This window comes from Dothidotthia symphoricarpi (assembly GCF_010015815.1).
Source record: "Dothidotthia symphoricarpi CBS 119687 unplaced genomic scaffold P153scaffold_13, whole genome shotgun sequence".
Taxonomy (NCBI): Eukaryota; Fungi; Ascomycota; class Dothideomycetes; order Pleosporales; family Dothidotthiaceae; genus Dothidotthia; species Dothidotthia symphoricarpi.
This window is the reverse complement of record NW_022985020.1, coordinates 344,720-368,474: the sequence shown is the minus strand read 5'-3', so window position 1 is coordinate 368,474 and position 23,755 is coordinate 344,720. Positions and strand designations below refer to the sequence as shown.

The window sequence follows — 23,755 nt, the reverse complement described above, 5'->3', positions numbered from 1 at the left end:
GACTGGGGAAGATAACGAACCCAGTCGTCCTGGCAAGCCTGCGTATCGACGGCGGGTGATGGGTGTGTTTGACACGAGATGACAGTCTGCTCAGAAGCGAGCGTATGGCCAGTAAAACGCATACTAAGCGCAGCCAAACCAGCGGAGATGACCGGGGGCCAATCAAGCGCAGAATGATTGCGCTTCCGCCATGTCCAAAGAGGCAGTTGCCAAGAGCAATGTATTCGGGGTTCGAGGTTGTAGTCTGGCCTACCGCGGCAGCATTAGTAGCCCTCCACTTTTGTGGTAGCGCCATCACTGTGCGAAAATATAACCCTCGTGGTGGCCGACAATTCCACGAGCCATCGATTCCTCGCTCATTTCAACTTCTCGCAAGGAATTGCCCACGTGCCTATCTTCAGAATGGCCGCCCACAACACCTCCCTCCAGCATGGTGTGTTGCGCAACGACGACCCCGCTCTCGACATCAACCATGAGCACCACCATGAGCACGTGCACCACAGTGCGCGCGCTGCTCACGAGGGGAACGACGTGCCTGCCTACACGGTCGGCACCACAGACGACAGGACCATAGTCCCTAACCCCAGTGCTCATGAGCAAAATCTCCACCACCGTCACAACCATGTCGGGCACGACATGGAGAAGGCTGGCGGAATCGATTTCGAAGAAAAGGGTACACGCAGCTCTTCGAGTCCCGAGGGCGAAGTAGAGATGGAGAAGAAGAGCAAATGGTCGCCATCTGGTATTTACAGCAAGGCTAGACTGCCTGTTCACATTCTCATCGGCGCTCTTTTCACCGGGTAAGCTTCATCGCGTAGACCTGCCAAGGTCGATTGTACTGACAGTTGTAGATGGTGGATTGCGAGTCTGGTCATTCACCGCCATGACAAGAACTGGGTCATTCCTTTCCTGTTCTGGCTGGCCATCATGATTCGATTGATCACCCTCCATGTGCCGACCACCATTGTCACCAAGCCCATGAAATTCGTCTGGAACAACACCGGAGTCAGAATTGGAAACATGGTTCCCCAGAAGATGCGTGTCCCTGCAGCTGCCGCTCTTACCATCGGTGTTATTATCGTTGGATCATTCGCCAGCAAGGAGAGCGAGGACAACACACGTGCCAACCGTGCTGTCTCCCTCTTCGGCCTGCTCGTCTTCATTGTTGGATTCTACGCCACCTCCCGCAACCGTTCCAAGATCAACTGGCACACCGTCATTGTGGGCATGTTGATGCAGTTCATCATCGCGCTCTTCGTCCTGCGAACTGGCGTTGGTTATGACATCTTCGCTTTCATCTCCGAGCTTGCTCGCGACCTGTTGCACTTCGCCAACGCCGGTGTCATCTTCCTGACGGACGCCACTGTTCCCAACCTACCCTGGTTCTTCACTGGTGTAATTCCGCCCATCATCTTCTTCGTCTCTTTCGTCCAGCTCTTGTACTACTGGGGTGTTCTCCAGTGGTTCATTGGAAAATTCGCCGTCTTCTTCTTCTGGGCCTTGAAAGTGTCTGGTGCCGAGGCCGTCGTCGCTTCTGCTTCTCCCTTTATCGGTCAGGGTGAATCTGCCATGTTGATTAAGCCTTTTGTCGCTCATCTCACCATGGCCGAATTGCACCAGGTCATGTGCTCCGGATTCGCGACCATCGCTGGTAGTGTGTTGGTGGCCTACATCTCCATGGGACTTAACGCTCAGGCTTTGATCTCGTCCTGTGTGATGAGTATTCCCGCCTCTCTCGCCTTCAGCAAGCTGCGATACCCCGAGGAGGAGGAGACTCTCACGGCTGGACGCGTTGTTATCCCCGACGACGATGAGCACAAGGCTGCCAACGCCCTCCACGCCTTCGCCAACGGTGCTTGGCTCGGTATCAAGATTGCCGGTATGATCATCTGCACACTGCTTTGTATCATTGCGCTCCTGAACTTGGTCGACGGTCTTCTTACCTGGTGGGGACGCTACATCAACTTGGATGGCGAGTACGACCTTACGCTTGAGCTTATTCTTGGCTACGTCTTCTACCCCGTGGCTTTCTTGCTCGGTGTGTCTCGCGAGGGCAAGGATCTACTTCTCGTCGGTCGCCTCATCGGTATCAAGGTCATCACCAACGAGTTCGTCGCCTTTACCAACCTCGTCGCAAAGGACGACCCTACGTCCGAGTACCACTCTCTCTCCCCACGATCGCGTGTCATTGCAACCTACGCTCTCTGCGGTTTCGGTAACATCGGATCCCTCGGTACCCAGATCGGTGTGCTCAGCCAGATCAGCCCTGGACGCAGTGGTGATGTTTCTCGTCTTGCGATGTCGGCCCTGGTTTCGGGTGTCTTCTCCACGTTGTCCAGTGCCGGTATTGCCGGTTTGGTTATCGTTGACCAGGGCAAGTTCTCGAGCGGTGCTTAAATTGGGTTGTAAAAAAGCGTGCATGGTGGTCGTTCGTCGACGCATCTCTCGCTAAATGGTCCTCAATGTAAAGTTAGTTGTTTGGTGCGTAATATACCCAGTAGCGGATCTCAAATAGAGACTTTTATCTTCAAATCTTCCACTATGCTGAGACTCCCTTGATGAAATGTGTATAACACCAAGCTTAAAAGCGTTTTCATGCGCTGTCCTACGTTGCTTGATTGGTTGCTTGACATGCTGAATTGTCAAGACGAGGAGAGTACAAAGGAGGCTGCATGTGTCCTTAAAGGTCGTCGATGGCTAGTATATGCGTCAGGTCAGGATGGTTTTGCGTCATTCGCTAAGTTTAGTGTGTTTGACACCTTGGTCTTATGGTAAGCCTATTGTGGATAGTTGCTGCTCGACAAGATTTTACAAGGGCCAGGTGAGAGCTATGCAGCCGCTGCTTGTGCTTCAAATGCCGGACGTGGAATATATGATCTGACTACTCTCTCGGTTAGTCAAAGCACCTGGAATCAAGTTTCCCGTGAGTTTTGCCGCAGCTTGACAACCACATGCCAAATTCGTGTAGAACTTGCGTGTCTTGACTATCACTAATATCCGTCTACGGGTCTGTTTTGTTGGTAAAATTCAACCTCGTGGTAAAGCTTCCTTTTTTGACGGAGAAGCACGTAGCTAAATTCCGGCTGCCTTAATATGCACGCTACGATTTCGCCGTTTTTATTGGTGTCCCGATTGCTTGTGGCTTATCCTACTTTCAGCCTCAAGTGTCCCCTTTATCATTTTATCAGAACATCTATAATCCATTATGCAGATGCTCAACAACGAGCGTCCTCCCTAACGTTCGCCCCACAAATGTACCGCAATGGATCTAGTAATACTGGGGCACCGCGGCGTCCGCGGACGCGAAGTATGCGGAAATACGAGCGTTACTTGGCATCCGAAGCATGACCTGATGATTTCTCTTGGCGTAGGCATTTCGGACATGACGTTCGCCGTCTTCTTACTTAGTCGGTACGGTTCGCGTTTGTGATCTTGTCATACCTAATGGTTGAGCAGTCAGAAATTTGAAAGAGAAGAGATAGTTTGGGAAATTATGGCGCGACCAAAATGGCTGTCGTCATTGACACAGCATGGCTCGAAACCACCTTACATGTTGAAGATCAGAAGTTCAGAAGGATTTATAACCGGCACGATAGCTCTGGCCGTATTCACAGTAAGTTATGGTTGTAGCGATGAGGAAATCTGAAGCTGATCATCTCAGGACATGTTTCTCTACAGCGTCATCGTTCCTGTCATTCCTTTTGCCATACAATCGCGTAGCCATGTGGAACACGACAGGGTGCAATACTGGGTTTCTGTTCTCATCGCCGTCTATGGGGCGGCTCTGCTTGCCTTCTCTCCATTGTGTGGATGGCTTGCGGATCGCGGCGCGTCTCGTCGATCTCCGCTTCTCTTTGGACTGTTCGCGCTGTTGGGGGCTACGGTCTTATTGCAGATTGGCAGTTCTATAGGAGTCTTGATTGCCGGACGCGTTCTGCAGGGTGCATCAGCTGCGGTTGTGTGAGTGGCTGCTTGTCTAGGCGACCTTGATCTGAAGCAGAGATTTTAAGCTGACACTGGCAGATGGGTTGTTGGCCTTGCGCTCTTAGCTGATACGGTTCCCCAAGAGAGGCTTGCTCAAAGTATGGGGCATGTTTCCATCGGAATGTCACTTGGTATTTTCATAGCCCCATGTAAGCAACTTACCATCATAAGTAGTACGCAAGTGGAAATTTTACTAACCATGACTGCACCTTCAGTACTGGGTGGAGTCGTTTTCGATAACGCCGGATATGACGCTGTATTCGCCATGGCCTACGGATTGATTGCGCTCGATATTGTACTTCGTCTCTTACTCGTGGAGAAGAAGGTAGCCGCACGATGGGATTCCGACGCAGGACCAGTACCAGTGGTCATCAACGAAGAGTCGGAGAACAGCCAGACGGAAGTCGCAACGCATGCCTCTGATCCTGAGAAGGCGATGCAAATCACCCCCGCCCAGCCACAGATGAAACCTGCAGACGCTTCAACTCCTTCACCTCGTTTCCGCGATCGCCTACCACCCGTCCTCTCACTGCTTTATTCTCGACGTCTGCTCTCTGCCTTGTTCTGCTCCCTCATCCTAGCCGCCCTTACGACCTCTTTTGACTCTGTCCTCACTATCCGCGCCGCTACAATTTTCCATTGGAACTCAACAGGAGCAGCGCTGCTCTTCCTGCCTCTTGTGATTCCCACCTTCCTAGCGCCCCTGTTTGGCTGGCTCAGCGATAAGTACGGGAGTCGTTACTTTGTTGTACTTGGCTTCCTGGGTGCTTGCCCGCCTTTTGTCTGCCTTCGCTTCGTCGATGAGAACACTATGAGAGACAAAGTGTTGCTCTGCGCGCTACTTGCGGTGGCTGGACTTTTCCTTGCACTTACATACCCACCAATCATGGCCGAGATCTCAGTTGTGGTGGAGGCGAAGGAGAAGAGCATGCTTGCGCGTGGCCATCCAGGGTTTGGACCTGGTGGAGCGTTTGGTCAGGGCTACAGCTTGTTTAATGTTGCTTTCGCAGGAGGCTGTATGGTTGGACCACTTTTGGCCGGCTTCATTGTGGAGGACAAGGGATGGGCGACGATGGCTTGGGTGCTGGGGCTATTGTCGGGCATCACGGCTCTGCCTGCGTTTTTATGGATGGGTGGCTGGCTGCTTGGAAAGACGGATCATGGGAGTTGAGGATGTGTAAAACACATTATGACTTTTGCTTTGTTCGATGTCTGAGCGAACATGACAACAACCGTTTGTCCAACTTCGCCTATGACTTCACTCGAAAAGTTTACATCCTCTTCCTGGTTGCGCTATCTTCCAGGGTCCAACGCCATGTTTGATTTTCACATGGCAACGCCTAGACTGCGGCTAGCATTTACGCCACTCTATTTTCCCTGCCCCACTTTCCAACCTCTAGACATCCTCAACACCACCCACATCGTCGTCACTACAGTCCAGACTCTCCACCTGGTTTCTGGACAAGCCCGCGCTTGCTTGAGTGCATCGGTATTCAGCTGGCTTCGAAGACAGTCTGGACCGTTCGTTTTGCCACCACGCTATCGTCAGGCACTGCACGCCCCTGGACGGCTCTGGATCATCCCGAGAACTCTCACTCTCGGTTAGTCCACCTTGCAACAGCTTGACAACTACCTACATCGAAAATTAGTGTAGGAGCCTGATGTTCAATCTCCTCGCCGTATACGCCTAGCATACACTTTTGTAAAATATGTTGGTGTGGTTTTACAGCCTTTAGGTGCCACAAAGCATGCAGCTTGCTTCCCACATACACACTTTCAGACTCACATGCCAACTTACTCGCGCGTCCCAGTAGACGAGAATTATGCGGGCCCCGCGCTTCTCCTTCTACGCTTGCCGGAAAAGCCGCGTCCCAGTGCTGGTCACGTCACGAGTAGCAACCCATCTCATACTGATTCCGTCATCTCGAAGTCTTGGTCTACTTCTTACTCAATCATATCAAAGCTTTAACTGTTGGCTTGTTTCATGTTGCACAAACTAAGGCACTTTTTTTCATATTTGTAGATCGAGGTGTTCTTTTTCTAGCAATGTCGTCAATGAGCATCTTCACGTGTTGGAAGAGCTTCCCGTGGGGTAAGATCCTGCTCTCTGTTCACAAATGCAATGTCGGAATAACGGGACGAAGTGTAAGTTAGCTCGATAGGTCATCATCTATTAATATGCAGAGAGTCTCTCATTCGTCCCCCCTTTTTGTAGGCTTACGCACTGCCACACTGTACAGGGTAATTTTCGCAAACACATCATCCCTTACAAGTATGACATAAGCCTTAGTCTACTATCTTCTTAGCCACGTCAAGGCCATCACAGGCTTGCCGTTCGTTTGCACCTGCCAACCTAAACCATTCTCGTACGTTGAGAGCCTTTCTTAACTGATTACTCACGCGATTCGCTTGGCCCGTTCCAGTATTGGCAGCTGCAAGGGATTAGTACCAAGCCTTTGATTTCTGCAATATAGGGTCGTTCTCGCTGTCACGTTGCCGGTGCCTCGAGTTCAGCCTTCTACCATCTATTTGGATTGTGTCGTCGCATTTTCTATTGCACACTTCTACTCTTGCTAAAGATATCGGGTACAATTAAACTTTTGCATAATGTATCTCACGCGCGCGTTGGCTGCGTTATCGCTATGCATCCCTGCGCTTGCGAATCCTATGTAAGTCCATGTCCATAGGTTCTCAAACACAGGCACACACATCTCACCCGATGTGAAGACGCAACCACACATCTGGTGGCTCCCGCGAGAGCGCATGCACCGTTTTCTAGTCTTGCTAACCCTGTATAGTGAGAAACGTGCAGTAGCCTTCAATTGGGGTACTGAGAAAATGAGAGGTGTCAACATTGGTGGGTGGCTAGTTCTAGAACCGTGAGTTGCATCGATGCTATCGAAAATCTCGAGATCCTAACTTGGGTGAACAAATACAGATGGATTACTCCTTCGATCTTCGACAGCGTAAATCAGAACCGGCCCCAGAAAGATATTGTTGACGAGTATACTTTGTGCGATAAGTTGGGGCATGATCAGGCGCTCGCTATCCTCAGAAATCACTGGAACACGTGGACCACGTGGGCAGACTTTAATAAGATCAAACAATCCGGGTTTAATGTAGTTCGTATTCCCGTTGGATTTTGGGCTTATGATACATTTGGTACTCCATACGTGCAAGGTGCCAGGGACTATATCGACGCCGCAGTTGACTGGTCCCGAGGGTTGGGGTTGAAAATCATCATCGACCTCCACAGCGCACCTGGATCGCAGTAGGCTATTTTCTCCACTACGTTAGCCTATTATACTGATAACGTGACAGGAACGGATACGACAACTCAGGCCAGCGATTAGACCGTCCAACTTGGCAGTCCGGCAACACCGTGCAGCAGACTCTACAAGTCCTTCAAACGATATCACAGAAGTATGCGCAGACCAGGTACCAGGATGTCATCATCGGCATTGAACTCCTCAACGAGCCTGCCCTTTACTCTGACGCTCTGCGCGAGGACGTCTTGCGTCAGTTTTACAGGGACGGCTACGGCCAAGTCCGCGCAGTCTCTGATACACCAGTTATCATGTCCGACGCTTTCAAGGCACCGAACACGTGGAATGGATTTCTCACTCCCTCCGACAACAACGCACAGAATGTCGTGTTGGACCACCACGAGTACCAAGTTTTTGACAACGGTCTTCTCCGCTTGTCACCTCTACAGCATCAACAACACGTCTGTAGCACTGCGGAATCCTACAACGGTGCTGATAAATGGGTATGTGACGTTCATGTGTAAGCTTGGCCAATACACGCGCTGACTTTGTAGACTTTCGTGGGCGAATGGTCAGGAGCGATGACTGATTGCGCCAAATATCTCAACGGTTATGGCCGTGGCGCGCGATACGATGGCTCGTTTGCTGGCAGTTCATTTGTTGGCTCTTGCAGCTGGCAGAACGATGTGAATCAGTGGTCTGCCGACTACAAGACCCAGTCGCGCAAGTACATCGAGGCGCAAATCGCAGCGTATGAGTCGAAGACACAGGGATGGACATTCTGGAATTTCAAGACAGAGGGAGCGGCAGAATGGGACGCGTTCAAATTGATTGACGCTGGTGTTTTCCCGGCAATCAAAAATGGACGAGTGGAGTATCAGTTTGGATCGGGTTGTTCAAACTTCTGAGAGGACGCTACAGAACAAGCGGACGCCATAGTATCACACATTTAGTCGTATCCAGATAGGAATGCGAGTAAATCTAGCTTTTCACCTACGTCCGGAGACTCTTCTCTATCGAGTCGCTGAACCTTCTTCCGGATACAGTCTTGTGGAGATGCATGCACCTGGTTTCTTCAGTTGTCAACATGATTGCGAGCCATCCAGGGCCCCTGTCGCGGATATTGAAGTGTTGCCGAAATCCACAACCCTGAGTACCACATTCCACGTTGGGACAAGATCTTCGGCCAAGCTCACCGCACGGTTATCTGCAGTAGTATACAGTGCGGGGAAAAAGCTTGGGAGGCTTGATTACCAGGTGTTGATATCGAGTTCTCATTGTTATATCATGAACGCATAGCAGCCTTTTTCGTAGTGCTGAGCCCTACAGGTTCCTCACTTTTCCACGATTTCGAGCGAGCACTCCGCGTTATTCACAGTGCCTGCGTCAAGATGACTTCAAGAGGGCAGACAGCGATGCAAGATGAAAAACCTATCAATCCTGTAGTGGAGAAGTCCGACTTGAACAACGAAAAGCTTGCTGCTTTGGAAAATGTCGACTTCACTGGCGCCACGGCCAAAACAGATCCAGCGGAGATCAAACTTGTAAAGAAACTCGACTGGCGCATCATGGTATGCAGTTTTCGATTCAGGATGAAGAGATTACTAACGATAAACTTAGCCAACGCTCTGCACGATGGTACACACTCCCAGTCTCCACGTTCGCGTCAGCTCACATTTGAGCAGTACTTCCTCAACTACGTCGACCGAAATGCAATTGCGCAAGCCCGACTCAACAATCTCGAGAAAGACTTGAACATGTCAGGTATCCAGTTCAACACCACAGTCAGCATGTCAGTATCGTCATTGTAGTGACCAACCCTATATTTGCTAATCTGATGAAAGACTCTTCGTCGGCTACGTTCTTGTATGTTCATCCCCATCCAGATCTCCAGCAAACTAGTTTCTGAGAACCCGTAGATGCAAGTACCCTCCAACATGCTCATCACACGGATCAAGCCCGGCATCTACATGAGCGTGTGGATGTTCATCTGGGCTGTTGTGTCAGCATGCACGGCTCTTGTCCATAGTTTTGGAGGCCTGGTAGTTTGCCGCTTTTTTCTAGGAATCACTGAGGTATATCGTGCCAATGTTCATCGTGAAGCAGAGCAGAAGACTAACAAATTGTTAGGCTCCTGTACGTCAATGACGAGATCTCGTTCTGTTTCTCATCACTTACTCGTGCGTCTGTAGTTCTACCCGGGCGCTACATACATGCTTTCGATTTTCTATACGCGGAAAGGTAATGCCTATGTAGCCGTCTGAACATATTGATACTAACAACGTATCAAAGAGGTAGCTACACGTATCGCTCTATTGTATTGCGCGCAAATTCTGGCCACTGGGTTTTCTGGACTCATCGCAGCTGGTGTCTTTGCAGGCATGGACGGTTTTCGAGGAATCGCTGGATGGCGATGGCTGTTTATCCTGTAATAACCCCGTCGCACTGTTTGTATTTGTACTGTTCTGATACACTCTATAGTGAAGGTGCGGTGACCGCCTTTGTAGCCATTTTCGGCTTTTTCCTCCTGCCAAACACACCTCTCACAACCCGATGGCTCAACCCAGCGGAGCGGGAACTCGCACACTCACGTATCGAACGAGACAGGGTCGGAGATTCAACTGAGCCGGTCAGTACGATGGAAGGTCTGAAGCAAGCTTGTAGAGATAAGAGAACGTGGTTGTTCTGCTTCATGCAGAATTTCCATTTGAGCGCTTGCTCATTCAACTCGTTTTTCCCGACGTAAGTATCCCTATCATATCATCCCACTGATCAATACTAAGAACATCTCAGTGTCGTGAAAACTCTTGGATTCAACAGGACCATCACCCTCGTCTTGACATGTCCACCGTTCATCTTCGCCGGCGCGGCAGGCATCGCGATGGGATGGAGTTCAGGTCGAATGCACGAACGCACATGGCATATCACGGGGGGACTTTTCGTTGCGATAGTAGGGTTTGTCATTGCGGCCAGCACGATGAACACCGCAGGACGATATGTAGCCTGTTTCATCTTCCCTATGGGGGCATACTCTGTCAACTCCGTCATCATCGGCTGGGCATCCTCGACTCTAAGCCAGACCAAGGAGAAGAAAGCAGTAAGCGATAATCTCACGAGAGAGTATAAATGTTTGTTCTGACAGCAAGCAGGTGGTTCTCGCTATGACAAATGTAGGAGGCCAGATTGGGTACATATATGGCGCCTACCTATGGCCCGACTACGATGGACCACGATACGGAATCGGCTTTGGAGCATCGGCGGCCTTTGCGTTGTGCTCAATCGGTTGTGCTTGGGCTATTCGGTTGTTGCTCATCAAAGAGAATAAGAAGCTCCGAGCGTCAACTACAGAGCACGTTAATTTGTATGGATACTAGACACGTTGGACGCCAGTTGGCAGCCGAAGATTCACAAAACGACTTTTTCCGAATGCAGATCGATCTGAAAGTTTCTCTTGCTCAGATCGGATATCAAACCTCGTGACCTAGAAGAGTTGTTACTTTGTAACCGAGTAACGAACGTTTGACATCGTGTAGAGTATATCTCATAGAAATGGAAAACATCTTTTTCGAACAGAGCTTGTCGGCCTCTTTCTTTCTGTCATTCTTACACCTCTCGTAAAGAAACTTGGTTCATAAACACTACAAAGGGTCAGTTGTTAGACTTGAAGACTTATATGAACACTCTGAAATCGAATTGAGAGTAGAGTTAAACCTTGTCTGTATCTACACATTTGAAAGTTCCCAAGTTGTGTAACATATTGCTGATAGTTGACCTTGACTTTCACTATACATCTTAGGCACACTAGATTGCCTCACTCCGCATCTTCCCTACGAGCACTGACTTGATCTTTCCCCGCACTTCTTCAACATCACGTGCCAACAAAGCCTGCCACGCATCGTCTAGCTGATGGCCATGTGCTCCCAATATCGCCTCAATATATGCCAACGTACCCCGATCGTGCCTTGTTTCCTCACGTAGCTCCCAGTACAGTATAGGCAAGATTCCATGCAGGCTTACACCTGCCTTCTCGGGGAGTAATGCATCTAGAATGTATGCTAAAGGGACTGGAGGCGCTTGATCCTGATAGACCGCGTGATGTTTGCAGTCATTCTCACCACATATGACACATGCACGACACAGAGGACATGTGTACAAACCCTTGGACTCAAGGAGCCACTTCTTGAAGCAAGAACTACACAGTACGTGTCCGCAAGGCGCGCGCTGAGGCGCATACGAGGTGTCGTTGAAGGTATTGGTGCAGATCGTACAATTGTCGTCGATTCCGGCTGCCTCTGTGGCTACAGTTTTGATGCCGTTCTTTTGTTTGAGGAAATATAGTGCCTCGGGATCTTTGACTAGGTTCTCGGGATCGTATGCACGTTCTTGCCAGTTTGGAATCTCTGCCACCGCATAGAGGATTTTGCTAGCGATAGACATGGGGTTGTCATCTTTCTGCAGCTGCACAATTTGTAGCCACTGGTGCTGCTTTGCTGTTCGACGAAATGGGTGCTTGAGAGTTGCATCCTTGACCCATCCTAGAAACTGGCTGTATTCGTTCCGCGCATTGAACACTGGAAGTCCCTCATAGATGTTTCTGAGCGCACCTTCGAAGACAAGCTCGATAACCTCATGATTATGCGCCTTGAGAGCATGGACGACCGAATTAGTGAAGTCCTGGAAGATGGACAGGGCTTTCTGGTAGGGATCGACCGGATTGATATCAAGTTGAGCGAATGTTTTGATGTGTTCGAGTTGGAAAAGCCATCCATCCACTACCTGTTCTACGGAGCTCTTCCCCATATCTTTGACTGAGACTCTTGTCGAATCAGTTGAAAGTTTGTCAACCATAATTGAGCAGATGTTGCTTCGGCTATAGTTGGGAGAGCTGAACATGATCTTAAATAGGTGCAGAGTACTTTGTTCTCCATGTTCACAATGCCATACCGCAGATTTTAGACACTCACGTGTTCAGCCCCAGAGACGCTTTAGACCCTTCACTCGACTCGAAGTTACTCTGATGACTTTTCTCGTGTTGCGAATGGTGCAGAAGATTGTCTGTCCCAGATTATCGAGAGGTCGTAATGAAGATTCTTACATGGAAAGCAAAAGATAGTAAAGACATTTGGTTGCGCCTCTGATACATACACACTATTCTTTTAATAAGCTTTGATATTCAAAGTTGAATTATGGAATTTTATGCTGGAAGTTGTTGTAATGTTGATGAAGACCGAATATGTGCTTAAGCTGACCCAGGTATTCAGGACCAGACAAGCGCAGTTATTAACAATAGATAAGAATAGAGGAGGAACGCAGAGAACACACATAATGACAAAGCGTGACACCATGATCGAAAAACATATCTGCGCCCTTGTACTTTTAGTATGACGCTTGGGTAGTCTGATGAGTCTCCAGGAGGTCGCGATCACCCGTGAATTGTCCAAAGAAGTGCAGATACCTCGGGCATACGGTCGGTTCTACCAGTCCCCATGAGTGGCTTGATTTACTACGTGCCTTAAGTAAAGCATTGATTTTGACGCACGGAGAAACGACGGATGCCGAGTGGCGCCTCACTATGTGAGAACTGCAGTAATCACATTGGAATTATTATAGACGTGGTAGCAATTACGGTGAGACTCTCGTATTGATGGGGTCAGCAACCGCAGAAAACACGGGCTGGACGCGTCCCGTCGGAAAGAATATAACTTGACGGCGAACAATAGCACACCTGACAATACACGGAAAGTAGTCCAAGCTCGACAAGGCGAAAAAGTCGACTCGGCCCGTGTGCGGATACGGATATTTAGTTTTGACAAGCTAGTAACACCAGTTACCCTTGGCACCTTAGATTCCAATCACAGTGACAAACCAATCTCCCGTCGCACCGACATGGTCTGATTCGGTCACTCCCGCTGTCAAAACAACGGGAGTGACAGCAGGATTGACTACAAGCTTGTCAAAATCTGCCGTGCCATGTCGCTTCTGCACGTACCCGAGCGCCAAATCCACGTTTCCTGAACACCTCCTGTGTGACCCCCTGTGTGGATCCACAGGGGAACTGCTTACCGCATAGGTGTGATGAAGGCTTGTGGCACGCACGCCCTGCGCTGTAACCGTTGCACAGGAGCGGAGACTAGACTGCTTGTATTTTGACAGCAGTGTGCAGTTCCACAAAGAGCAGTGACACTCGTAGTTGGTCGATCGACCGCCTCAATCCCTCTCCTGATGATGGCCTGTCAGTTGTCTCTCTTGTGTGATTGCGATTTCAAAAAGATTAGGCACATACAAAGTGCTACTTGCAGTTTTTTTGAGGGACTTCAATTGGACATGGGGAAGCGAATGGTTCAAACAAGGAACGTCCAGAAACTTGGGTAGACAAATTCGTCCTCGAAAATGCGCCTGACCTGCTCCAGGACGAATGACTCCACTTTCCCTACATTCTTGAGCACTTGTTTCCCACTGCCCTGCCCCCCAATCTCGCTCTCCACTTTGATGTGTTCGAGCAAACCTCCAACCTTCAATCGCTGCTCCTGTGTGTCTTCCAAGCAAGAACCAAATGACTCATTGCCCACCAATGCATCGGCATCATCAGGCGACAAGAAACAAAAATGAGCCCGCTTCTTGATGTATGCTATGATGGCAACGCCGTCAAAAGTGAGACCGGTAATGTTCAATTTCAATGGAATGCCAACAAAACTTTGCATGGGATAGTCCAACAAGATTTCTGCTGTCAACGACATCTTCACGTCTCCGGAGTATTGCACGTGGGCCACCACTTGGATGTCCTCGGGGCTCTTATCCAATATGCGGGGATGTGACGCAGATGGCGAGCCATTAGACCCATGCTGTGAGGATGAGTCGTTCAACTGCGCAAAGGCGTTTTCCCTCTCGTGATCATGTTGGTGTTTGGAAGACGGACGAGAGCTGGGATCCGGATTTGATTGTGTTGTCGACGTCAAAGAGTTTGTAGATGTAGCATGACGAAGACGCATATTAGTGGGTGTTGATGGCCAAGCATATGAATTGTCGAGCCAGCCTTGTAGCTGTGCGCCAGCAACGGCGGCTAGAGGTGTCGCACTTCCAGAAAGCCCAGAACCCAGAGGAAGATGGAAGTAGTTGAGGTTGGAAGTCCCACCGGGAATACCTGGGGTTGAAACCTTTTGGAAGAGAGGGTTCCCTAGCTGCTCCGTGGGGGCTAGTGAGGGTCGAAAGCCTGGCGGTGGTTTGTTGGCATGTGAAGAGATAGAACGCAAATGACTCGACATATACTCTTCCGCGTGAGATGGTCTCCCTCCCATTTCTCTCACGGGTCGCTCCTTGGATAAGTGACTTGAAGGATCGCTGGTCTCGCGTTGTCCGTCGTCAAACTCTGAAGCATCATTCCCATCTTTCTCTTCGTCTGAACAGTCTTCGTCCTCTTCGTAGAAATCCGGTAGCGGATCACATATGTCCTTGATCTCGATCACGGGCGGCACGCTCCCAAATTCGAATGAGTGGACATGAACTGAGCGGATAAAACGCGGCAGCGTCACCTGCTGGAATCTGTCGTGGATGAAAGCGCGGATTGTCTCTGCGCGGTCAGATCCGTCTGCGCCACCTGTAATGGTATCCCAATTGATATCGATTGACATCCTGGGAAATGGAGTGTTTAGGTTTGACGAGGGAACGCCAGGCTGCTCCCAAAATGGTCGCGACGATCGGCGACTTGCCTGGATTTACGCCGACATCTTGACACTGTGGCGTCATCACTTAGTCCATCACTCAACGAACATCGCCATCATGTCACAACCTGATCATCTATTTAGTTCAATTCTGTTTCCTTTCGTTGTTGGTGCAGTTGCCTGCGGTATTAGCTTGTCCCACAAGGTGCACGTGCGCTGCATTTGGCCTGCATCGACCCCCATCCCTATACATGCCAACGACTATCAACTGACAGGATCGTAACCAGTCAACATGCAAGGATGTCATCGCTCCACGTGTTCGCCCTGACTGTCCCTGCATCAGAATGCCGCTGTACCCCACCAGGAAACTTATAGAGTGGGAGAGAGCTTAGGATGGAGCGGGATGCGAACAGTGCTTGAAACCAAAAAAGTTGCTTGTACCAGACGGTACAATTGAGCCGCTATAGACAATGAACGAATTAATGAATTGATGAAGCAACAAGGATGCCCCTGCCACAAGCAGGCACCGTCAGCTATCGGTTTCCGACGGAAAACTTACAGGTGTAATCTGATGAATACAACCACAACCGTTCTAGGAGTCTTTGCTAGCCACTTGGCTCAAGCTGAAGCATTTTCAATTGCTCTTATGATGGTAACGCTTTAGGGAAGTTGAGCGCTGGTCAATACATGTGAGGATGCGGGACCCTGCGCACATCATGATCACGTACATCTTCGAAACCCTGCTCAACAGAGCCCAATTAAAATTTATATGAGAACAGTCAAGGGAGTTACCAAGGAGCGCCAGTACCCATCTCAAACTCCTCAATCGAGGAAGATTTACTTGCATGTGACTACCTCGTATCAGGGCGACACAACTGGGCTTTGTGCTCGATCTAGCACTACTCCGTCTTCGAGAGAAACCGAATATTGAGTGACAATTTCCCACTTCGCTTCAGAGTTGTATTGTTTCTAGCCGAACAAAACCACTACTACCAGATGGCTAGTATGTATGCGTTGATGCCCTTTGTTTGCGCTGTAAATGATTCCTGTCCACTCGTTCGAAATGCCTAGGTCTGACCAACCATGGACTTTGCCATGATTATCGAAACCAATAGAGTATTGCGTGGGTGAAGTGTCTCGAGAGAAAGACCTGGTTACTGACAGTCACATAGGGAAGCTGATTGGTAAGAGATGGTGATGTGTATATTGCTTCTGTTCGTCACTGTGTGGCAGATCAGGCACGATTGGTCCCAGACTCGATTTCGACATTGCATGGACTGCACAGAAGCTCGATAGGCTCAAGATGGCTACCTAAGTACCGGTACAGACGACCTCGGCGCCTGCGTAATAATTAATCGAAATGTAGTAACTGATATGTATCCCTTTCATTGCCATATTGCCATTATGTGGCAGAGCGGCAGGTGCTCGATTAAATGCGGCGTTGACAATGATGAGAGGGTAAAGAAAAGGCCCGTTTGGGCTACCGTGCGCGCACGGCGCGATTAAATACTAAAAAGTCCAAGCATCCACGTATGAAGCAGGAGGATAGAGATGGAGAGCGTCGTGTAACACCAGCCTGTATCCAAAACGCCGGACTCCGCGAGAACCGATGGCTCCCAATGCCTATTGAACGCCAGTGCTTTTGATATCCCGTGACGCCGTAAAATGCAGCCCGTGAGCTAGAGCGTGTGTAAAGAACTTATTGTGCCTAGGGAGGAAGAGATGGAGCAACAAAGCGAGCTGGTAGACAACTCGCGCGGCGACAAAAGTCGACCGTTAGCGTATTGCGGGCCGCCATAGGGTGTCGTCCGGATAAGAGGGGTGGTTGTACTACAAGCATAATTGTCAGACATGCGTGATACGCGCAGGGTTTGGGCAGAGGAGTGTGTACCTCTTAGTGGTCACAGCCATCGCACTTCTCGTCATGCTTGACGGTCTTTGTGTTGCAAACACCACAATTCGCAGTTCTCGATGTCGCGCACGGGGCCTTCTCTGTGACCTGGTGGCCGCAGCCGTATGTGTGCACAACCTTGGTGCACATGCTGGCGAGCACAAGCGAAATTGAGGCGCGGTTGCACAGCGGGAGGCGCCTGTGATGTCGTGAAGGAGGAAGGTGGGGTGGAGCTTGGACGCGCGCTGATTGCCGAATTGGCGGGGAGCTCCTTCCTGGTGAAGCGGTGGAGGGAAGGTGCAGACCGCAACTCAACGTACGACGGCGAGGCGGATGATGGCGGTGGCGGTCGTTGAACACTGGAGTCTGCTGGCGACGTCTGGTCAAGGGCGAGACGGGACAACAGCAAGCACACGAGCAGCAGCAGCAGCAGCAGTAGCACGCAAGGTATCTCGACAGTCGAGAGGTGGGTGGAGGAATTGGCAGGAGCGTCCAAAAGGGACACACGGGGCGGCGAGAGAGTTTTATAATGGAGGCATTGCAGTGTGCCAGCTAGACGGTACCTCTCGAAAGATGTTAGATTACTGCCCGCTGCCGTTTGCAACAGAGAGTGCGACGGTCGTGTACAGCCGTTTGGCTCCGTGCGGATGTGCAAGGACAAGTACATTAGCCTCCACGCCTAATGTAGCTGCGACCAGGATCTGCATTTGCCTAGGGATCCCGTCCACTCGACATCACGCAGCTCGACCTAGGCACGGACGGCTGCGCAGCCCTCTCCGCCCAATGGCGACGAGTGGTAGACAGCCGAGCTCTGTTGTCTCGCGGCTCCGATTCTGTAGCATGCTCTGCTCCTCTCGCATCCTCCAAGACCACGCCCCAGGCACGCAGGCACTCCACCGCCCTCGGCCAGGGTCTGCAGAGTCAGGACGGTACTTGCGCAGCGGACAGCCGGTGCCCCAGTAAACGCCGTGACTCTGCTCGCACTGTTGTTTCTCCGTTCGTCACATGCCTTGCAGGCTGCGCTTGATCGCGGCTACTCTCGAGCATGCTACAGCGCAACGCCTATGGGCCCCTAACATGCGCCGGCAAACGCCATGTCGCCTGCTGGCTCGCAGATCCACGGAAGCCCACCCGCCCAGTCCCGTCCTGCAGACTCGACATAGTCTGAGACTGACTGCATCAGACCACAGGGCTGATGATTCATTGCCCACCGAGCACAAGAAAGCGACACTCCACTTACTTGTACGCCGTCTGGGCGCAGGAAGGATCGCACCCCTGTCACCGCGATCGTACTGCATTCACACATGGCACCCTTGCCACCGTAGCAGCCTCCTGTTGCCCTCGCCAAGTTGGCGAAGAACTATCGACGACTGGATATCGTCATGTGCCGATGTGTCGTCGTGCTCACCCCAGCACTCAGCATCTTGTCGACAGCGACGGGTGCAACATTGGAAGCAATATGTAAGGGCTGTCCTGACATATTATCCGCGTACGGCTGAGTACACCTACAGACGGATGGCGGACAAATGAAGCGTGACGGGCGTGCCAGCAATATTTCTCGATGTGGCCTTGTCATCTCGCGAGTTTCGTTGACACGCAAGCATCCGTCGGCCGAGAGATTGCGAAGTTTGTCGCGATTCTAGATGAGCATGCAACTGTCCCCCAGTTCTGCGATTAGACCAGAGTTCCAGCTCATGAATGAAGTACGTCGCCACTTGCATCTGTTGGATTGTAATCTCCAGCCACCGAGCCAGCATCATTTTCAAAGCGTATCATGTCCCTTTTCATCGGCGCTGTCGTTGTTAATCACATAACTCGTTGTCTTCTCTATACACACCCTATGGTGAGGGTGTATGCCAATGGAAGTGAACAAGAAGCCTATATGCGCCATTCTTACCACCAAAGGACACCACTGTTCTAAACGGACGGTTGAAGCACGAACGCCATTCCGCTCATGCTGTGTCGCCTGTCAGTTCTTGTTTCACATCTTTCAACGGCAGCAGGGATGGCTCAGACAATTTCCCTGAACTGATCTAGTGTTTCGGCCCGCTTACGCCAAATCGTGCAGTGTAACACGACAGGCAACGCCGTCAACAAGGAAAAGTCACGCCGTTTTACTTACGAACAACACGAACTGGTAGAAGCAAGTCGAATCGAGCGAGAACGACAAGAAATCCACAGACCGTAGCTATAGTTTGTCACAAAGCGACCAATAACCCGCTCTCAGCTCTACCTTAGTGTCCAGATTCGAAATTTGTCCACCAGTGAAAGCCCATGGCTCATTGTTACACTTCGTGATTCATATGGTACATTGCCCTCATCTGATAACAGAGTTTCATCTAATGCAACGTTCACGGTGATACCATATTCAACGCTCCAGGACTTGTTGGGATGTTCAACTCAAAGAATGATCGTCGAGTCTTTAGAAAAGCGGTGGACAATGCAAAGTCAAACGAAACAATCTTCATCTACCGAGGAGGCCCTTGCTTGCGCGTCATGATCGCCAAGAACTTGTCTGCAGATATGAATCGACTCAACATGGTTTCCCCCATCAACAAACAAATCTACCCGGGCCCAGATCCTGTTTTAATGGCCTTCGGTTATCACATGCCGATAAAAAGTAAGTACACAATGTCCAAATCGAGTAATTCAAGTACCGGCAAAGGGTGGTCGGCTTGTTGTGCTCTCGTCTAGTCGTCACGAAAAAGGATCAGCACCTGTGCCTACTGAAACGCGTTTGAGAACCACTGAAGTTCAACAGATTAATGAGGCAGGTTATAGGAGTAGTCGCACAACATGTGTTGGAAACGATCAATGCATCAACACCTTACCGATTTCCAGATGGATTAACCAAGATCACTAAAACTACAAAAGTGAACATGTGCTTAGGATCTAAGATGAGAAGTTTGTGTGCCCAACCCTTGTCCTGAAACGCACTCGATTCGATGCGGATCATGATAGGCTGGTTCTAGCGTTCTGTTCCTCCAGATAAATCCGACCACAATCTATGTAAAGTTTAATCAGACTTCACCTCAACGCACGGATTTCAGTCACGTGGTGAATTACCATACAGGCGCACTGGATATCGTGGATTGTCTATCGCAACCGCGAGAGGGAGCCGCAGCCGCGCTGCACGAGATATAAAGTGCCTCGCTTTATGTACGTGAAGATGCAGTCGACGAGAAGTCATCACAAACCACGCGGCTCGGTAAGATAGTGAAACGCTAACCTGGAAGGGAACAGAGCAACACCGTATTGTCCCCCACACTCTCTAGCTTTGTATTGATTAAGCAATCAACAAAAACCAAATATATCTGTACTCTATCCCCAATAGGAATTTTGGACAGTGCGACAAGTTATTATGAAGTTTAAACATTCTCACTTCTGACTGGCTGGGCATCTGTCCCAACCAATAACGGCAGTCCGCACTAAACAGTACGCACAGATTTTAGCTTTGCGTATGCCACGAACCTGCAAATCGTCAAAGGCACTGGATGAAGACCTGAAACCTTTATTATACTTTGCGCCGACAAATAGTGCATTCTGCATCAATCCAGTTTATCTCGTATAGCGACACGGAAAACGGTCCCTTACGCACCTGTTGAGCAGTACTTAGTCGGTGATGTGGTAGCAAAACTTTGCGCCGCGCACAAATGGCTTCGAACGGACGATTGACTAAATGCAAGCTAGGGGGCACGGCCTCGTCCGTGCATACGCGTCAAGCCAAACGGTATAACAGCTGATGGATGCAGTTCATTCCACACAATGTGGGGTAAACATACAATGCTAGCATAACATTTATGTTTCGTACACGACCAACCAAGTTGAGTGGTGTTGGCAGAAAGGTAGTAACTTGGTTTATATGTTACAAAGTAACTCTATTTCTCCTTCAGTATCCGAGGTGGGGCATACATCACTTCTGGAAATCTTTAAGCAGATGACCCCGCGCCTGACGGTATTGCCACTACAACGAGCGAACGGCAGTTGCTTCCCGAACTGACTAGTTGAGATACTTGGAGTCATGCTATCCTCCCTGTCGAAGCATCGCAACTAAAATACAAGACCAAGCGTTACAAGTCGAGCGGCTTAGGCGCATACCAGTGTACCTAAGGCGCACAAGTCCTACGCGACTTTTGTACCTATGAAGGTGTCGAGCTGTTGCAAGACTTCATCGCAGCTTGGTTTTGAGTATTTCGCCTAACCGAGAGTGTGCCTATGCCCGCGCAGTGATTTCTCAGCATGGGCAATCCAGAATCCGATCGGCAGGTCGAGATGGCATTTGAAGATTTGTGTACGCATGTTCGCCGTCAATCGGCAATCAGATTAACGTGCAAATATACTCACCATGACATCGTCAGATTCCTTACTGGCTGTATGCTTCTCCACTATCAAAGTCAATCACGTCGTGGTTACGTCACGGTAAACATTGCGCGTCTCGACAACATAAAATACCATCTTCGCAACGTCAATTCCGTCAATTCAGTAAGTATCCATAATGGCGTCTCAAATTCTCTCAAACGTGGCTGAAAAGGCGAAGAGCATGACTGGCGAGAAATCTCAAAAGGCCGCTGACCTCGCGGGGGTCACTAAGGATGTTCACGATCCCAGTTACAAAATGACGACCGACAATGGCGTAAAGCAAACCAACACCGATGACTGGCTGAAGGTGGTGAGCGATGACAAGACTGGTCCTGCGCTTTTGGAGGATTCCTTTGGCCGCGAGAAGGTATGATCCCGGCTGCATTGAATTATAGGAAGTGGCAAAACCTAACAATTCATAGATTCACCGATTTGACCACGAGCGCATCCCAGAGCGAGTAGTACATTCACGAGGCTCCGGTGCCTTTGGTAAATTCACTCTCTTCGAGTCGGCCGCCGACGTTACCTCTGCAGGCGTCCTTACCGACACCTCCCGCGAGACCCCAGTATTCCTCCGATTCTCTACTGTCCTTGGTAGCCGTGGCTCGGCGGATACAGTTCGAGATGTTCGAGGCTTTGCCATCAAATTCTACACCGAAGAAGGTAACTGGGACATTGTTGGAAACAACATCCCAGTCTTCTTCATTCAAGATGCCATGAAGTTTCCAGATGTCATCCACGCCGGCAAGCCAGAACCGGACAACGAGATCCCTCAAGCTCAGTCAGCTCATAACAATTTTTGGGACTTTATTTTCATGCATTCGGAGGCCACGCACATGTCCTTCTGGGCCATGTCCGACCGTACCATCCCGCGATCGTACCGCATGATGCAAGGTTTCGGAGTCAATACGTTCACGCTCATCAACGACAAAGGTGAAAGGCACTTTGTCAAATTCATCTTCACTCCTGAGTTGGGTGTCCACAGCTTTGTCTGGGATGAGGCGCTCAAGATCGCTGGCCAGGACCCTGACTTCCATCGTAAAGATCTGTGGACGGCCATTGAAAACGGCGCCTACCCGAAGTGGAAGTTCGGAATCCAGGTCATCCCTGAGGCTAAGGAGCACGACTTTGAATTCGACATCCTTGATGCTACCAAGGTCTGGCCTGAGGAGCTGGTTCCTATCCGATACATCGGTGAACTCGAGTTGAACAGGAACCCTGACGAGTTCTTCACCCAGACCGAGCAGGTTGCTTTCTGCACAAGCCACATGGTTCCTGGTATTGGACAGAGCAACGATCCCCTTCTACAGGGACGTAACTTCTCCTACCAGGATACACAACTTTCTCGTCTTGGTGTCAACTGGCAAGAACTCCCTATCAACAAGCCTGTCTGCCCTGTCATGAACTTCAACCGAGATGGCGCTATGCGACACACAATCACCAAGGGCAAGGCCAACTACTGGCCCAACCGATTTGAGGCTGTACCTCCCGCGAAGCCCGAGGAGGGTGGCTACGTCGACTTCCCAGAGAAGATTGCCGGAATCAAGGCCCGCCTGCAGACCAAGAAGTTCAGAGAGCACAAGAACCATGCTGAGCTTTTCTACAACTCTATGTCTGAGCCTGAAAAGTCGCATATGGCTGATGCGTTTGCTTTTGAGCTAGACCATTGTGATGACCCCGTCGTCTACAAGCGCATGGTCGAGCGTCTCTGCGAGATCGATCTTGAGCTTGCTCAGAAGGTTGCTGATATGGTCGGCGCTGACGTCCCCACTGAACAGACACGACCCAAGCATAACCAGAAGGCCAAGGGTCTTTCTCAGCTCGAGTACATGCCTTCTGTACCCACCATCGCCACTCGCATGGTTGCTATTCTCATCGCAGATGGCTACGACAAGATTGCATACAACGGCATCAAGGCTGCATTGACAGCTGCTGGTGCCCTGCCATTCACCATCAGCCCACGGAGGAATAAGATCTACGCCGACGGCGAGGAGAAGGGCGGCTCCGGCGGAGTTGTTGCCGACCACCACCTTGAGGGTATGCGCTCCACAATGTTCGACAGTGTTTTCGTTCCCGGCGGTGCCAAGTCTGTTGAGACTCTCCGCAAGAACGGCCGCGCTGTTCACTGGGTCCGCGAAGCATTCGGTCACTTGAAGGCTATTGGTGCTACTGGTGAGGCCGTCGACTTCGTCAAGCAGGCTGTCGACCTTCCTGGCATGGAGTTCTCGACCACCGGCGATGTTGTGGAATCATATGGCGTTGTCACTTCCTCGCAGGTCCAGCCCGAGAGCTTCTCGGAGGCTGTTAAGATGGCGAAGGGTGCTACGGGCTTCTTGTCTGCCTACACATTCGCCATTTCGCAGCACAAGAACTTTGACCGTGAGTTGGCAGGGTTGAACAAGCTTGTTGCTTATTAGTCGGTCGATATTTCTGCACCGCCGTTGTGGTGGAGAATGTTATGATCACGTTGGGTTCTGCCTTGCATGAATCTTATGTAGTTACGATAATGATACCACTTTTCTATTCAACTTAGTAGAGACGTTGGATGAGGCAGCATCTTTATGTGACACTACTTTACGACATGAAGTGAACCAAGT

General features: G+C 50.3%; 8 protein-coding genes across 8 annotated transcripts; 6 read left to right on the top strand and 2 right to left on the bottom strand.

Annotated features, from left to right (window-relative positions):
* Positions 1-291: 291 nt before the first annotated feature.
* P153DRAFT_397852 (uncharacterized protein) lies at positions 292-2,509 on the top strand. Its single transcript, XM_033671593.1, has 2 exons — positions 292-800; positions 852-2,509. Exons 1-2 carry the CDS (start codon positions 403-405, stop codon positions 2,395-2,397), a joined length of 1,944 nt encoding a protein of 647 aa, XP_033522352.1. The 5' UTR covers positions 292-402; the 3' UTR covers positions 2,398-2,509.
* Positions 2,510-3,493: 984 nt separating this feature from the next.
* P153DRAFT_358114 (MFS transporter-like protein) lies at positions 3,494-5,155 on the top strand (the record flags this gene model as incomplete). The annotated part of the gene is made up of 3 exons (XM_033666770.1): positions 3,494-3,613; positions 3,662-3,960; positions 4,024-5,155. 3 exons carry the CDS (start codon positions 3,494-3,496, stop codon positions 5,153-5,155), a joined length of 1,551 nt encoding a protein of 516 aa, XP_033522351.1.
* Positions 5,156-6,591: 1,436 nt separating this feature from the next.
* P153DRAFT_294546 (glycoside hydrolase family 5 protein) lies at positions 6,592-8,158 on the top strand (the record flags this gene model as incomplete). The annotated part of the gene is made up of 5 exons (XM_033663964.1): positions 6,592-6,653; positions 6,783-6,863; positions 6,923-7,255; positions 7,306-7,753; positions 7,805-8,158. 5 exons carry the CDS (start codon positions 6,592-6,594, stop codon positions 8,156-8,158), a joined length of 1,278 nt encoding a protein of 425 aa, XP_033522350.1.
* A 140-nt stretch (positions 8,159-8,298) lies between these two features.
* Positions 8,299-10,768, top strand: P153DRAFT_397849 (MFS general substrate transporter). The gene is made up of 11 exons (XM_033671592.1): positions 8,299-8,821; positions 8,871-8,888; positions 8,936-9,042; positions 9,095-9,116; positions 9,170-9,325; positions 9,381-9,386; positions 9,443-9,491; positions 9,543-9,678; positions 9,732-9,992; positions 10,044-10,347; positions 10,400-10,768. The coding sequence occupies exons 1-11, from the start codon at positions 8,642-8,644 to the stop codon at positions 10,622-10,624; spliced, it is 1,464 nt and encodes a 487-aa protein (XP_033522349.1). The 5' UTR covers positions 8,299-8,641; the 3' UTR covers positions 10,625-10,768.
* Positions 10,769-11,051: 283 nt separating this feature from the next.
* On the bottom strand, positions 11,052-12,098 carry P153DRAFT_358111 (uncharacterized protein; the record flags this gene model as incomplete). The annotated part of the gene is made up of 1 exon (XM_033666769.1): positions 11,052-12,098. One exon carries the CDS (start codon positions 12,096-12,098, stop codon positions 11,052-11,054), a length of 1,047 nt encoding a protein of 348 aa, XP_033522348.1.
* A 1,493-nt stretch (positions 12,099-13,591) lies between these two features.
* On the bottom strand, positions 13,592-14,878 carry P153DRAFT_386935 (uncharacterized protein; the record flags this gene model as incomplete). Its single annotated transcript, XM_033670589.1, has 1 exon — positions 13,592-14,878. One exon carries the CDS (start codon positions 14,876-14,878, stop codon positions 13,592-13,594), a length of 1,287 nt encoding a protein of 428 aa, XP_033522347.1.
* Positions 14,879-17,135: 2,257 nt separating this feature from the next.
* P153DRAFT_386934 (uncharacterized protein) lies at positions 17,136-18,336 on the top strand (the record flags this gene model as incomplete). Its single annotated transcript, XM_033670588.1, has 5 exons — positions 17,136-17,483; positions 17,542-17,750; positions 17,816-18,041; positions 18,128-18,260; positions 18,311-18,336. The coding sequence occupies 5 exons, from the start codon at positions 17,136-17,138 to the stop codon at positions 18,334-18,336; spliced, it is 942 nt and encodes a 313-aa protein (XP_033522346.1).
* A 2,875-nt stretch (positions 18,337-21,211) lies between these two features.
* Positions 21,212-23,684, top strand: P153DRAFT_397846 (catalase A). The gene is made up of 2 exons (XM_033671591.1): positions 21,212-21,525; positions 21,581-23,684. The coding sequence occupies exons 1-2, from the start codon at positions 21,295-21,297 to the stop codon at positions 23,573-23,575; spliced, it is 2,226 nt and encodes a 741-aa protein (XP_033522345.1). The 5' UTR covers positions 21,212-21,294; the 3' UTR covers positions 23,576-23,684.
* Positions 23,685-23,755: the final 71 nt, after the last annotated feature.